The 16,371-nt window shown below is 47.5% G+C and overlaps 1 protein-coding gene across 1 annotated transcript in view; it reads right to left on the minus strand.

The window, feature by feature from the left end:
* Positions 1-16,371, minus strand: part of LOC104466331 (rab-like protein 6) — a gene marked incomplete at both ends in the record, with an annotated part of 29,838 nt that overhangs the window by 2,392 nt on the left and 11,075 nt on the right. Inside the window, 2 exons of the mRNA XM_010079714.1 lie at positions 1,033-1,391; positions 11,432-11,535. Of these exons, the coding sequence (XP_010078016.1) occupies positions 1,033-1,391; positions 11,432-11,535 (463 nt within the window). The remainder of the gene's footprint in view (positions 1-1,032; positions 1,392-11,431; positions 11,536-16,371) is intronic.

The following is a 16,371-nucleotide window of genomic DNA, read 5'->3' on the forward strand; positions in this document are numbered from 1 at the left end:
ACCAGCATGACAAAGACTTTATTATTGACAAGGGATTTCTAACATTTGCTCTGTTCTGTTTCTTTGTTCCTGGGTAGGAAGAATCATCAACAAACTGAACGGGCGTCCTGTGTCATACCTGGTAACAGATTCAGGACACAGAACATTGTGTGCAAATCTAAAACGGAAAGATTTCAATATCTGAAAGTGCAAACTGTGTTCTCAGCACCTCCTCCTTTCTTTCTGTGGGTGTCTTGAGAGTACTGCGAGCTCTAGGGACTGACAGTTTGAGAGGGAAGGTATTTCCAAAGGGTGATTCAAACCATGTCATGCTAATAGTTTTTAGGCAGGGCTAGCTCTGCAGCTCCAGTTAGCTTCACAAACAAAGAGAATGGGACATGCAACAAAACCTCCAATGCCTCTGCCCTGCAACTTCATCCGGCAGCGGTTTGGACCGATCGCCGCGCTCCTGTGCTCCATTGTGTACCAGCGCTAAGGAAGAAGTCGAGGAGGGCTGCCCTCCTCCTCAGACCATCTCTGAAGGAGCATATTTCCCTGGAGGGGAATACGCTGCAGAGCCTGGACTTACGTGATCATTTCTGGCTGAATAACCTTTAAAACCAGCACTCCGCTGGCCTCCGTTAACACACAAGAGCCCCTTTGAGCTGCCAGACTTTTGTGAAGACAGCGCTTCAATAGCTTCTCTAACAATTTTTCTTACTATTCAAGTAGCATATGTGCTCCTGGTAAGAAGCTGACAGTTATTTTATTAGCGTCCCCCATGTGTTCAGTACCTTCCTCCCGAAGCACGCTATGGCCACCACCCAGCGGGCTGGACACAGTCCCCATCCAAAACCAGTACAAACCAAAATGCCAGTGAGGAGGAAAACAGAGAGTGACAGCACAGCTCTCCTTGGACACACGCTGCACACACACAGGGCCCATGTTCTTCAGACACCTGTCTGCTCAGCCTCTTGCAGGGAAAAAATGAAAGGAAAACAGAGAAACACCCACGGGTGCCACTCTGCCGAGACCCTGCACTCCAGCACTTACCTGGCTGGGGGGGAGAGGGGTCTGACGCAGGAGATGTCCCAAACAGACGGGAAATAATGCTGCGCTTCGGTGGCGGGGCTGCAGGTGGAGGTGCTGGGGAGGCTGTAGCTGGTGGAGGCGCATGAGGCTGCTGGGCTTCAGGTGCAGGCACTGGTGAAAAAGATGGGGGGGGTTCGGGAGAGATGGTGGAGCTTGTGGAAAGCAGCTGCGGTGGCTGTGGGGTGCCAGGGCTGGAGCTGCCCGTTGATGTGGAGCTTGGAGGTACTATGGGTGACTGGGAGCCAGAGGAAGGGCTTTGCCCGTTAGCTGTTAGTGGCGATGTGTGTCCTCGACTTCGGGCTTCCATCATTTCAAGGAAGCTGCAGGGAAGACAAATTGCAAATATAAGGAATGCAGAAAACACGCTCAAGAGAGCACCGAGCACGATGCTGGGCTGCTTTGGCTACATGCTGAGCTGGGAGGGTACAGGTCTGCTTTCAGGGATGCTGTGACTCCCAGGGCCACAGTGAATCTGGTTCACCCACATGAGCTAAACTCACCCGATCTGTACCGCGCTGTGGAGAATCCCAATCTGCTCTGCACTGCAGGATGAAACCTGTATTTGCAATGCTGCTGGGAGCTCCCTGGAGAGACAGACTGTAACAACGCGGCAGGGCTTGAAACACAACCTTAAGTCAGCTCTTGGATATATGTCTCTAAGGGAGTAAGCACTACAGGAATGGCACATTTTTAGATTCTGCAGAAGAGATCAGAGTGTTCAAGAAAACTCAAATGCTATAAAAACCTCTTCTCACAGCCAAGAATGGATTTGAGAGGAGACTCCTTGAACGCCAAAAGAAAAGAGCTATCCAGAGGGCTCACGGAGAGGGACTGCAATTATCCCTCTCGCCATATGCAGATATACGGGCAGTCTCTCCCCCTGCACACACCGCCCCTCTGTGCAGGAGGCAGTGAAGCCAAGCAGCAGACGCTCCGAAGCAAGTTGTAGTCCTGGTTGGATTCCTGACTAGAAGAGCAATGAAGCCTGTACCGCTAGAGAGGGTGAAATGCTCAATCCTTTTCCAGAAGGAAACCAAGCCTGATCCTGCTGCAGCCTCCTTTGCGGCCCGTTCGGTCAGCAGTTTTTCAAGAAGCTGTACACAAAGAAACACTAACAGAAACACAGGCTCTTACTATGAAATGGTCTCAGAATAAGACCTACTACATGCACTACATCTGGGAGAGATAAAGAGGATGCCCAAAGTGAAGTATCAGGTATAAAATATAGCAAATGCCGTGGTCTCGCCCCTTATTTCATTAACCCTAACGAACTTGTGCACAAAGGCTCTGGGTTCAATTGCTTCTACAAGACAGAAAGACTCGCTTATGCTCCAGGCAACGAGAATGTCAAAGCAGTGACTCCTCTCCCATATAGCGCACAACCTCGTCCTTCAGGGACCGGAGCCAGCCAGCCACCTTCCCTGGAACGACTGCTGAGCATAACACAAACAGCAGGGGCTAAAAAACTCAAAACCCCCTTGAGGTATCACTTCCTAGTTTAAGGAGCAACCTGATATACTTTTAAGGAACAAACTAAGGTACTTTGTGAGCAGCAGTGTTTGGAGCCCCAGAGAACATCCCCAAGAAGCTGTTACTTGAATTGTGAAGACAGGAGTCCTTCCCAAGGAAGGAACTGGCTAAAGGAGATAAAGGGTAGCACTGAAAAGCACTATTAGCTAGGAGAGAAATCCTTGTTAGAGTTCCTCAAGGATTAGCCTCGAGATATATTTCAGTGAAGGGGCAGAGACCAGGGAAATGCTCATGAGGTTGCAAGCTGGGAGGCAGCATCAGCAGAGAGGAGGACAGGGACAAGATTAAGAACTGGATGCGCCTGAATAACAGAAATGGGAAGAAATTCAGCAGTACAGAGGAAGCAGGCACCTGCTCAAGGGCTAGGAAACAAGTGTTCTTGCTCCAAGTTCAGCACACGAGAATCGCTAGGAAAGCCTCTCCTCACTCATTCCAGAAGACTGGACTAAAGGCTGCAATCACAACGCTGCCTGGGAGGAGCAGAAAAGGAGCCTGGCTGTCACACAGCCATCCACTGCCTGTCCCCTGTGGCTGCTGTCAGGGCACCTGAATTAGTGCCGCACTGTGGCAGCCTCACTGATGCTTCCCCGGGGATGTGGGGCAAGGCTTACGTGCTTATTCTGCCCAGCAGACTGGCTGCAACAGAACAAGCTCCTGGCAGAGCTGAGATCAGAGCATGCGACAGAGCATCCATTCCAGCATCCTCCCTCCCAGGGGACTAGGAGCTGGGGTGAGCTGTGCGACAACACGTTCCACTGAAAATGATGCATGGATTTGTCACGCACCAAAGAGAAAACAGAAAGGGGTTTAACTCCTGCACTCAGCCCAGTGGAGACTGCATCAGGTTCGTCTGGAAGGTGCAGAATGCATCACACACACAGCAAGAATATAACTGCATTTTCAGTGTGTCTCTGTCACTGCGCTGCAGGGCCAAGCAATTGCACATCACTCCTTGCTCGAGGAGGGGGTCACTGTACACGCAGTTCAGCATCCCGCAAGGCACCTGTGGTGAGGGAAAGGATAAACCAAGGGTACCTGCAATTCAGCCCCTGGCCAACAAAGCAAATGCTCTGAATCCACAAAGCCACGTGAATTGCTATGGCCTAAAAAGCCATCCATGAGATGCCTGCACAGGACGTGTGGCTCCACAGATCCATGCCAGAAGCGCTGAGGGCTAAATTCTGTCATCCTTCCCTTCTGAGCTTTGATTCAGAGCTGCCAGCGAGCCGAAAGTAAGATGGCTGAATAGCTCTGCTGTGTGATACTCATTCCTCCTCCTCCTCCCAAGCCCTACTCAGGGTTAAAGACTCTCGCCTCCAAACTGCGAAGAGAGATTAATCTCAGCACATCTATACGTGCCCCTGTTCCTGTTTATAGAGACGACAGTGATCCCGGCTGGAAGCCCTGCAAGCTTGGTCACTGCCGCATCCAGCATCCAAGCCACCAGTGCTGCTGGCTCAACTGGCTGAGCTGAGCTCTCTGACTGCCTGCCTGTGCTCCTAAATCATCAATGCTACATGAGAACAGAATCTAATGACCTCCGAGTCTCTGACCAGGATACTGGGTCCCACTGTTGAGGCAACTGGGTGACGCAGGCAGGATGAGACAATCGTACGCTGCAGACCAAGGAACAAGGACCCTGTATGAAGGACACACACAGTATGTATATAGTAATTTTAGGATACAGAACATGAAGCTCAAAGAGTACTTAAAGCTGAACCCAACAAAGCGCAGGACACTCTTTACAATATGAGGGTATTTGCAGATTTACTGTACTTTGTACTACCAAAGATGCCCATTTTGGAAACAACCTGCTTTGTTCTGGGCAAGGAGCCAGCTCCAGAGGGAGGGAGGGCTGCGACTACCACCTGTTTCTCCTGCAGAAACACACGAATTTTAAGAGCTGGAAGGAAAAAATGCCACATAACTGAAGTATAAAGAGCGTCATCCTTCCCTCCAGCTCAGCTAATCTGCAGAGTAACACACACACAGGCTGCTTCTGCACCTGCTCCTGTGCCTTGCTCACCTACGTTATGTGAAGGGCATAACAAGTTATTTGTAGCAGAAAGATGCAGTGGTTATTTGGGGACAGCATGATACAGGCTCTTACTCCAGCACAGCACCAAGCAGAGCTATGGCACATGTGCTTCGTGTCACCTTCCTCATCCCCAACCAGACACATGGGCCAAGCTCTGTGCTGTGTGCCATTACACTGGGGAAATAAGGATGGTCTGATACCGGTTGTGCACGGGCTCCATAAGCCAGCTCTGCTGAGCTTTCATATTCATATCTTCTTCCGTGAAAGAGGTGGGTGGAAAAACAGCACACATGAAAACGCTGCCAGCAAGCTCTCAGTAATTTCCAGGGTGGAGGTGTCTAAGCATCCTCCACACTTCAAAAATACTACATAATGCATGAACACTTTCTCTGGCTTTACACACACCCTTCAAAGGCACAAGAGTGGCTGTTTTGGGAACACACCAGGCCAAACCTGTCACATGTCTGGTTTTTCTCACATTCTATACAATCTGGCCACCGTGTTCCTTGTTCTATCATTTTGCCAGGTGTTCACAAAGAGACTCACTCAAAATTATGAGAAGCTCAACACAACCCATCAATGTGCAATCGCAGCCCAGAAGGCCACCCGTGTCCTGGGGGCATCCCCAGCAGCGTGAGCAGCAGGGCGAGGGAGGGGATTGTCCCCCTCTGCTCCGCGCTGGTGAGACCCCCCCTGCAGTGCGGCCCCCAGCTCGGGGGTCCTCAGCACAGGACAGACACGGAGCTGCTGGAGCGGGGCCAGAGGAGCCACGGAGATGGGCAGAGGCTGGAGCAGCTCCCGTGCGAGGACAGGCTGAGAGAGTTGGGGGTGTGCAGCCTGGAGAAGAGAAGGCTCCGGGGAGACCTTCCAGCAGCTTCCAGTGCTGAAAGGGGGCTACAGGAGAGATGGGGGGGCTCTGGATCAGGGGGTGCAGGGACAGGATGAGGGGGAACGGGTTTAAGCTGAAAGAGGGGAGATTGAGATGAGATGTGAGGAAGAAATGTTTTCCTGTGCGGGGGGTGAGGCAGTGGCCCAGGGGGCCCAGAGAAGCTGTGGATGCCCTATCCCTGGAGGGGTTCAAGGCCAGGCTGGATGAGGCTTTGGGCAACCTGGGCTAGTGGGAGGTGTCCCTGCCCATGGCAGGGGGTGGCACTGGTTGATCTGTAAGGTCCCTTCCAACCCAAACCATCCTGTGATTATATGAAAATCTCACTGTGAAACAAGCAGTTTCACGTCCACACGAGGTGTAGTAGGCCAGGTACTATGAACGCACAAGATGAACTCACGCTCTGACCCGAGTACACTTGATCTGGTTGGGATTCAGAGACAGCAAACATGCCACACAAGTCCAGATGGGTTATCTGTCCTCACCCACGCAGGCTCCTTGTTTGCCTTTCAATCCTTCCATTTCAGACTGAGTAACAAGTCCACATCCTCTAAACCTCTGAATAACTCACTGTCAGTTGCACCTGCTCGCAAGAGGAGACTTAATGCAGTTTTAAAGATGAATATGCACTGCGGGAATAAAAAGTCATCAGGGCCTGAGGCTACTGTTGCCAAAAAAAAAAACAAACCAACAAAAAAAAACCACTGCACAAAAGGACTTGTTAGCCTCACAGTTTCTGAAATTGTCAGCGCTCATGTTCATTCACTGTTGAAGACAAGAGCAGGTTGAAGCTTTCTGGCTCCTGGTTCTAACATGCTGTGATCAATTTTTCAAATTTAACTTCATGTGGCAAGAAAGACTTTGGGGTATTTGATTAATTGTGAAAATGAAGATTAATAGGCCATGTGACTTCAGTTTAACTGGGGTTACAGAGGGTTAGATTTCCACGTTTGTTTTGAGCTTGTTAAAGGTACTGAACCTGATTACCTCACCAACCCCCCGTCCCTGAATGTGAGATCAATTGCCAAGCAGGGCCGAATCCTGCTGCCCAGGCCTTGCAGAGTACAGCACCTCCCCAAGAGCTCCTCAAGTTTTACACTTGGCACAAAATGGATGCAGCAGGGTAACCCCCCTCTCCAGAGCATATGGGACACACTGGCTCCTGATTCACAGCAAGCAGAACCAAAAAAGCTGGGGGAGGGGGAGGAGAAAGCCAAAGTGGTTTTGCTTCCCTAACGGGTAATTCGGCCTTTGGCCAGTGTGATTCTGGACCTGTACTTCCATACAGCTGAAGATACAAGAGAACAGCTCGAGCAGCAGGTCCTCCTGCACACAGTGCTGGTGCTACTCAGCACCACGATCTTCACAAAATTACCAGCTGTGCTCAAAGCAGAAAAAACAAACAAGCTAATAAAACCCCAAACCCTAAGCAACGACTGCAGTGAATAACGCTGGCTAATACGGGGAACGTGTCTCCAAAAAGAAGGGTCCTCATCAGGAGAGCACAAATGCCTTTCTGTAGTCACTGGTCCGTCATACACAGGACAAGAGGAAATGGCCTCAAGTTGTGCCAGGGGAGGTTTAGATTGGATATTCAAAACATTTCTTCACTGAAAGGGTTTTCAAGCATTGGAACAGGCTGCCCAGGGAAGCAGATGAGTCACCATCCCTTGAGGGATTTAAAAGACACACAGATGTAGTGCCCAGGGACATGGTTTAGTGGTGGCCTGGGCAATGCTAGGTTTGTGGTTGGACTCAATGATCTTAAAGGTCTTTTCCAACCTGAATGAATCTATGATTCTATGATCTTCCCTCCCTGGACAGCAACACCTCACTACGGAGGATGACCTGACAATGCTGATGGTAGCTGTACGGCACCGCTGGGAAAGCACCCAGGAGGACTTCTGTCACAGGGCAAACCTGGGACACATCCTGCTGCTGCAGAAGCTGGAGCCTGGATCACACAGTACCTCAGATAAGCTGAAATTCAACCATTTTGAATATATTTTTACAAAGCCTGACTAACAGTTTGCTTAAGAGCTCTTAAACACCAAGAGTAAATGATCTGAAAACTCATTTCTTACAAACAATTTCTGGGAGGAAGTTGGGAGTTCATGCGCTTACAAATCAATCACATGGTGGTTTATATTTCCTGAAGCTTCTCAAAACTGAGCGTGAAAAAAGATAGGATTTCTCACAAAGAAAAACTTAAGTATTCCTTTTGACTCACTTATATTAACCCCTAGGGACAAAAAACCTCAAAGAGAGTTGATTACTTAACCCTTGAAATTAAATGTCATTTGATATTAAAAAAAAAAAGAGTAATACTAGCAAAAAATGCAGCCAAGCATAAAAGCTCATGAAAATCTACCTAAATCTGCTTCTTATTAACATCTGCAAATGTTTCCACCAGCAGCTTGTTTGTGAAAAAACTGAATATGCAGGAAGAGCTTACACAATTTCCCAAAACTGTTTCTCCATGTGCACCATTCAGTGAGGGAACTGGCACGCAGAACCTAAAAAGTTTTCCTTGTGACAGAAGATAAGCTGGGTACAATTAAAGATGGAAAAATTGAGCAAATTAAGTACAAATTCAGGAACAGAGTAAAAATAGTCATTGCGGTTTGTTTAATAACAATCCAGGAACTCAGGAAGGGCAGAAGTGTGTTTTTAGCAGCATTGAAAATGTAAAATCTGAGAAACCACAGGGAAAGTACCAGAGCAAGAGGTGCGGCAGGCAGAGAGGAGACTAAGCACGGGGAAAGAGCTGCAAGCATCTAAATGTGTCTTATCCAGGCAGAGCCCTGGTAGCGGCTGCCAAGGGACGGTTTACGTAAGGCGGATGAGGCAGCGTTGTGTGCCACCTCGTGTTTTCTTTCGGATCCACATTTTGGAGCTATGACATTTTGTCCTCGGGTACCCAGCTGCAGCAGGAGGAAGAGTTCTCATGCTCTTTCTGTTCTCTGATCCAAATTTAGCATCAGTCATTGTCACAGAGCACCTACTAGACGTGCACAGGGGTGAATGAAATAACCAAGATGTCCTAGCGCTGTCACCTCGCCTTGCTCCACGGCCTGATTTTATGGCAGGAGAGCAGGGATCGCCTCGGAGGGGTTGCTGCAGCAGCCACACCATGGCCTGCAGCCCCAAGGGCCTGTGGACACCTCCTCTTGCTGCACAATTCCTGGAGATCGATAGCAGAACTCCAAGTACTGTCTAAATCGAAGCGGCCGACACAAGGGCTTCACGTCTGCCAAGGGTGAACAGTCACACTGCACCAATGCACATGCTGCACGGAACAAGGCGAGTGTCAGAGGACAACGCACCAGGTGCTCATTTTGACATCCACTGCAGTAGCATGTTGAACATGGTAATCCCAAAATGATGGGCATCAGACAAGCATGGATGCAAGGACCTCTCCAAGCTCTAAGAACAAGCACTGCAGACCTACCTCACAACTGCAAGCTCCAATTCCCAGCATGTCATTGTGTCCACAGATACTCTGTTCATCAGCCTAAACTGTTTGCTAATGATCGGAACTTTATCCAAACCTGAGTTCCCTGCCATATGGGCATGGTTATTTCTTTAAATCAGGACTCTGGCTAAAGGACTCGAGCCTGAAAAGCTCCTGCAGGGATAAAAAATGAATGTATGAACTCTATTTTCAACTCTGGGGCTGAAGTAACCCCTCTGCAGTTCATCTGTTTCAGAGAGGTGCCACTGAAACAAAGAGACTCTGCTTCTACCTGGTGTACAGAGAAAGACCTCAAAAATCCTAAAATAGCACTCTGTGTTAGTCAGTGTGATCAAGGGACTTGGACAGGACACACCCTGGTCTCTTTCTTTTGGGATCAGTGGCTCAAGCCAGGAAGCATCCAGGGATATTGTGGAGACCTATGAAGAAGTGTTATTTTCTGAAAGCAAAGAGCATTGGTCTCAGTCCACAAACATAAACATGCAGTAGCTGAAGTGAAAGCAGAGGTTGGCCAGCTGCATTAAAATGTCAGTTTATTTGCTAAACCAGAATCCTAGGAAAAAAGTTTTGGTTTTAAAATTTTATCAACTCTTCTTCTGTCAGGCACCATGGCTAAGGTCCTTCTTATGCCATATTAAGCCCATTATGCAGCCCAGCAGTGCAATTAGCTGCCTGCAGTGCCAGCCCTCCCCGGCAGCCAAGCAGCAGCCCTTCGCTCCCGTGCAGCGGTCCGCAGTGCAGGAGAAGGGCAGCTGCTCAGCCTGGCCAGGCTGCAGGCATCTTCAGGGGCACACACCCCATCTCCTGTTCCTCCTGCGCTCACCAGCTGGTTTGGGGAACGCCAGGGCACTGACACGAGGGTCAAACGGTTAGCTGGCTCCAGAGTTTCTGCAGATGACTCAGGGGCTTCTATTGCGGTGATGCCAGCCACCACCCACTGCACCAAAGCTCCTCCGAGTTTGCAAAAGGCAAGAACATGCCTCTTGGCTTGTCAGAGCGCAGTGCCTGCAGCAATATGAGCAGGCTGGCCCTAGGATTCTGGATGCTACCACACTGCAAATGATGCTCTTCAGTAATCACAGTATTTCTGCAGGAGCACGTACCCACAAAAAGTACTCTCTGGCAGTGGAAGCACACTGATATTATAAAAGGGTGTACATTGGTGTGGTTACACTGGATGGGACGATCCAGTTTAACATCCATTGCTGGAATTAGGAGTCTTGCCATCCCACCTCTGCCAGCCCCACACTGCTGCTGCTTCCTTTAAGTTCTGGTGGTAAGTAGATGCTTCTCAGAGCCAGCACAGCTCACATTAGCCCAGAAGTAGATCTGGCAGATGATAGTTTTCTGATGGATTTTTGAGTGGAATTGGCACATGCAATGGTCCAGCAAATGCTAAAGCTGGTGTAAGGGTAAGAGGTGACTAAGCAGAAAGACCTTCTGGTGTAAGCTTGGAATAGCTCTGGCAGCTCTTGATTCTTTTAAGTATCTTCCCATTACTGATGCTGTATAAACAAGAGTCCTGGAAAACAATCTGACAGCACAGCCCACACAGGGCAGTCCTTTGAGTAGGGACATCAAGAGAATTGCTGAAGGCACAAGGAGACTAGTCCCTAAGGAAAGGAAGGAGGTGAACACTGGAAACAGCACTGCTTTGTGTGCATGGGGGATTTCAATGCTCTCACAAAGGAAAACACACTGACCAAGGTTACAGAACTTGAAACCTGGTCTGAAAAATGCTTTTTAAAATGGCAGTGCACAAATATTTCATAATCATCGATTCCAACCTTGCTATGGGAATTTATGGAACAAGTTTGTCAACAACTTACAAATCTGAAGAGATCCCTGTGCACTGTGCTACAGATGTACTGGCTTTGCAGAGCTACATCTGGCAAATGCTCATTTCAAGTAGCAAGCAAACAGGACACTGAACAAACACAAGGCAGCAGAAAACCAGAAATGCACTGAGGAGTCTAGAAGTAATCGAAGGGAACAAAAGAGAACAACGTTGTTGCTATTACTTTCTGCCTGTGGTAAGACAGACAATACACAGGAATGCAATAGCCAGAAGAAGAGGAATCAACTTGTGCGCTGAACAGTAGAGAGATAGAAAATATCCCCTTTCTGCATCAGAGGCTGCAACATACTCCTCTACAATCCCTTCACCATGTGCTGCCTCCAGGTGTGCTGCTCAGCTCCACCTCCACTGCCCTGTGCCTGTAGGAACCAGGCCTTTCATCAGGATCCCCAAGAGCATACTTTATTTCAGGTGATACCATTTGAAAGTGACATTTTACAAGATCCAAAGACATCCTAAATGTCACTCACTGGACCCTTCCCTCTGGCCACATGCCACAGCTGGGGCTGCCCAACACTCATGCGACACCCAGACTGCAACAGAACAGTTAGAAAAGAGGGCTCAAGGACATACAGTTCGTAGTTTTGATCTTCTGTCTCTTGCTGCACTGACAGCTCCTCCAAAGTTGCATCAATATCCAGCTGATTCGTCTCCAGCTGCCGTAGCAACGTCTCCCTCTGAAGAAAGGAAAACAAGCTGGGTCTGAGCAGGAAGGGTCATTGTCACAGATCCCTGCGCGCTCACAGGGTGCAGAGAGATCCTGTGTCACCACTCTACCCACGGCAATGAATTAAACAGGAACTTGGGTCCCTCTCATGGTGTTCAGCTTAAATACAGAAGCACAAAGGGAAGCAGAAGCAGTAGCAAAAGTACATTAAACCAGAAAGACTGTGTGTAAGAAAGTAATTTGTTCTGCTATACTCAACCATAAATCAATAATGTGTGACTCTCAGAAACAGCACTGCCAGCTGCATTTGGAGAACTCCTGCGGAGAACAGTTGGGCAACCCATTCATTCTGATTTTATTTTTAACCTGTGCTAAAATTTTCTTTTTACTTTCAGGGTAGATGAGTGAGCACAACCTGTCAACTCAGTGAAACTTTAGAAGTCACGGCCCCTCTGCCTTCAGCGGTTGTCCCGCACACGGGGTACAGACACTCCAGTCCATTGCAAACGTGCAATGAGGTGAGTTGGCTTCACTCATGTAAACCAGCGGAGTTTAATTCAGTCCTTCCCTGTCCATATTTCCAACAGAATCCAACAAAAACCTCATCTTAGGTGAAGTGCTTGCTTAAAAGGCTCAAAATCAATTGCAAATGGTCACAGAACACTCCTCTCGATTAGCCCGGATGACAACGGGAAGAGATCAATAACCACACGCATTACGCTGAGACTGCACGGGCATGGCCAGCTCCAAAGGCTGGCCCGCAGCCGCTCCAGCACCAGCCTCCTCTGTGACAGCCCTGAGCCGCAGGGCTAACACAGCATCCACCTCTGCAGAAACATGATTCAAGATCCTCTGGCCAAGACCAGAGCTGTCTGTGGCCACTGCCCCATTCCACGGTACAAATCCTGCGCCAGAGCCCCTTCCCCTCTGCTCAGCTGCGGCTGCTGTCACCCAGCCGGGTGCTGGTAATGGCCAGGCTCCTGCCACCAGCAGCCCGCTGGCTCCTGGGTCAGTTTACAGATTGAATTCTGGAGTCAAAAGTCATGATCTTCAGCATCTGAAAGTGTGAGTCCTCCCTTGCGCAGTGCTGGCGTAGGAGATGGCCCAGGAGGCAGGGACAGCTTGTGCTGAGACATGGCCGATGGCTCAGGGCGCTGCATAGTGCCTGTCACAGCAGGGTCCATCGGTGCCACAGGGTGCCCAGCCACACCGCCCAGACAGGAGGAGACAGCAGAGGAACCCCGGGTTTCCTCCAAACTGCAAAGGATTTTGCTTTTACAACTGCCTTACCCTCAACGTACATTTAAGCTTTCTACTACGACAAATATTTTTGAAGTTTAGCATCAATAACTGTGCTGAATGTTCAATTCCATGTTTGACAACACATACGCTCACTGCAGAAAGATCCCACTGGGATGAAAAGCACAAAAGGAAATCTACTATTTAATTTACAGAATAAAATCCCTATGAGAAGACAAACCTTTAGAGAAAGCAATGGCATCCAGTGTCTCCATGCACATACTACTGATAACATAGTTTCGTAGACATGACGATTTCAGAGCTATCAAGAACTGTACAGATTTAAGAGCAAGTAACTCACCTGCCTGACATACAACACACCACACTGCTCTGTCCAGGTGAGCAGGCAGGGCACAGCTGGAGCCCTCCATGGAGCTGGCTGATTTACAGCAAATTCTACCATGACTTAAATTAGAAAGCAAGGCTTAAGTAATTTTTATTTTGTATTATAAGACCTGGTGATTGATAGCGGTTGGTATTGTTTAAACATGCTAATTTACTGGAAGATACAGTCTTTCTTGAAATTTAAGAGATCATCTAAGCTAATTTACATTTAGATTCTTAATTTTTACCTTTGTCATTGTGTTACAAGCTTGGAGTGATCCATATTTCCTTTGCTAGGTAATTCTGATTCATCATATTCATAAGCTCTATGCAGATGGCAACTTGACTTCAATTTACATGTATATAAAGAATTATGAAGTCATTAGTTAACTCTAATTCTCTTTATTGTGGTATACAGACAGGAAAGATTCAGCAAAACATGCTAGACATATTTAAACTTGCTACACTAAACAGAAAAGTACTAATCAAGGCTTTAGAAGTAATTCTAGATTTTAGAATTCAAATTCTAGATTTTAGAACGTAAGATTCAAGAAATTCAAGATGTTTGCCTTTCCTCATACTTTGTCAGTAAGACATGTACCAGAGTTGTATTTATTTAAATTTTCACAGATCACAGTAAATTAAGAACCGAGGTAGAACCAAGAGAGAGATGCATTTAATTTTGTAAAAATTCATCACTAATAACAGACTTCCAAATACTTAAAAAATAAATTATATTTTACCATGCTGGTATTAAAATATTAAAGAAACAGCTTATTTTTAGCAATGACCCAAAATAAAGGAATTAATCATGTGCTGCAGACCAATGCTTTGGCTGAACACCACTCTCAAGTGCTTCCTGGGAAAAGACAATTTCAGCTGTCTGCAGAATTTTGGCTCCTTCCAGCACAGCATCCGAAGGCTCAGTTGACCTGATACATTATGTGGGCCACCAGCAATACCTACAGTTAAATGGCATTCTCAGGTTTGACAATCCTTCCCCTGGAAAGGAACTGATAAATAATTGAAGAGCCTGGGCTGCTAGAGGGAACGTGCTCTACACTGGGGGTACGAATTTCAGCCACCGCTTTCTTCATGAAAGATGCATGAACGTAAGCTGAACAGAGAAATGTGGAACTTAAAACCAACGCACTGAACACCAATTTCGCTAAAGGACAGCGTGGAATCTGGCATACAGCTGAACAACTCCTCTTCCCCTTGAGAGCTGTGGGAGGCTGGGCTGAGGAACACAGAGACACCTCAGAGGTCGATTAAGACTGATTTAATCATATGTGCATTTAATACCTGGTAGCATTCCTCTCTTTTAACCAAATACCAGGGAAATTACCGCTTTCTGGAGCCTGTTACCGGCAAGCCTCTCTGAAGGTATAAGCAGAACTGTTAGGAATTAAGTCTAGCTGTGATTTTCCAACCAATGTTAACATCATGCTGCACAGGCTGTTAATCAGGCCCCGCGGGGCCAGCCCTGGCTCGCTGTGTCCCCGAAGGCAGGACTCCCAGCAGGTCTGCAGGAGCAGCAGAACGCCCAGAGCCACCCAGCCGCAGCTCCTGCAGAGCAGCACAAAGCTCTTCTAATAATTGTGCCACAAACGCAAGCAGCACTGGAAAAACTAAGTGCTGTAGATCTCGGCTGAAGTTTAACATCAAGTAAAGCCCCAAAATCTGTGTGGAAGCAACTAAAAGACTACAAATTTGCAGTGTCACCTACCATGGAACAGAAGGGCAAGGCCAGGCATCTCCTGCACACCAGCGGGAAATGACACGAGCCATCTCCACACTGGACCCAGTGCTGTGATTTTTTTTCAGAATGCACAGAAAAGCACCTGCCTGCAATCCCTGCGTAAGCACAGAACTGCAGGAATTAGCATTGCTGTTTTAAAGGAAAAGCCAGGCAGCTGTGGGCTGCTCACTCTCCTTGAATGCCAGGCACAGGACAACCTCCTCAACTGCTGCCTTCTGTGGTGAGGTACAAACAACACAGCAAACATTTACAAGCATGGTTTATATGAGCCCATCCAAATCTCCCCTTGCACGTTTTAGGAACTAAACTGTAATGAGAAGTCATTTCAGGTTTGTTTCTGCAGTGTTGAATTATCTAATTACATTACATGAAAACCGCAGGATTTGGGAGTGTAAATATGTGGCACCTGCACCTTTTGGATTACCCCCAGTGCCACCCCAAGCCCACTGTGCAGGAGAACAAATGTCGCCTGGTCACCTCATTTTCCCTCACCTCTCCTAAGCAACCACCACTGGAATCTCCAAACAACTAAAGGTTTTATCAGATTTATTTATTCTACTTCCCTGAAGACCAAGATCTGTCCAAGAAGTTCTCTGGCTTTGGGGCCAATTACCTTATCTAATTGCTTTCAGTCTCAGATTAATAGATCACGCTTACTTACACACAGCACATTTAAATAAAAGGTCCTGTTAAGACACGCATGCTAAAGCTGCTTCCAAGCAAATCCAACACTACAAATGCTTCCGTATGTCCTGCTTATAACTATGGCTAGAAAAATCACTGCATATACTGACTGTTAACAGCATCACTAAGAGCCGCTTTCAGAAACAAATCTGGCAGGAAGCCTGTTCCAATGTCTTTTTCTCTTATCAACATCTATTTGAGAAGAAAAGGAGAGACCTACAAATCTGACAAAAGTAACCTTGGAACTAATTATTCTGCATGGTTTCCACAAGACATCACTTTACCATAGGAGCTGAGGTTACAAAACCAAGCATTTAACCAGCACCATGCTGGTAGCTTTCAACCTTCTCCACTGAGCAGCAAGCTGGGTTTATATCTCAGATCTCTACAACTTCTTCCTCAAAAATATATTGTTTGACTTGTTTTACTGGGGTTTTATACATTTAATTTTCTTATTCTGGGTCTTTCTGCTCTGCAGCCTGAGGATGTGGTAACATCCACTAACATATCTGAGATTCTTCTGAACTAGCATTTTGGTGGGGTTAATTTGTATAAAAATACACATACACATTTCAATTACTGGTGACAGATATCAACTGCCTGCTTTTTTCCATCCAATTAAAACAATGATACAACATCATATGTACCCCCCCAAAAGCATGTGATGTTGATCCCAAAAGACCCCCGTACGATCACCCAAAAGGTCCAGTTCTAAGGGACCATAGCTGAGAACTCCCCCCTTCTGTGCCCATTCAGCCTTTGCCTTTCCACTCACTC

The sequence above is a fragment of the Pterocles gutturalis genome, unplaced genomic scaffold (genome assembly GCF_000699245.1).
Source record: "Pterocles gutturalis isolate BGI_N339 unplaced genomic scaffold, ASM69924v1 scaffold18434, whole genome shotgun sequence".
In the NCBI taxonomy this organism is placed as follows: Eukaryota; Metazoa; Chordata; class Aves; order Pterocliformes; family Pteroclidae; genus Pterocles; species Pterocles gutturalis.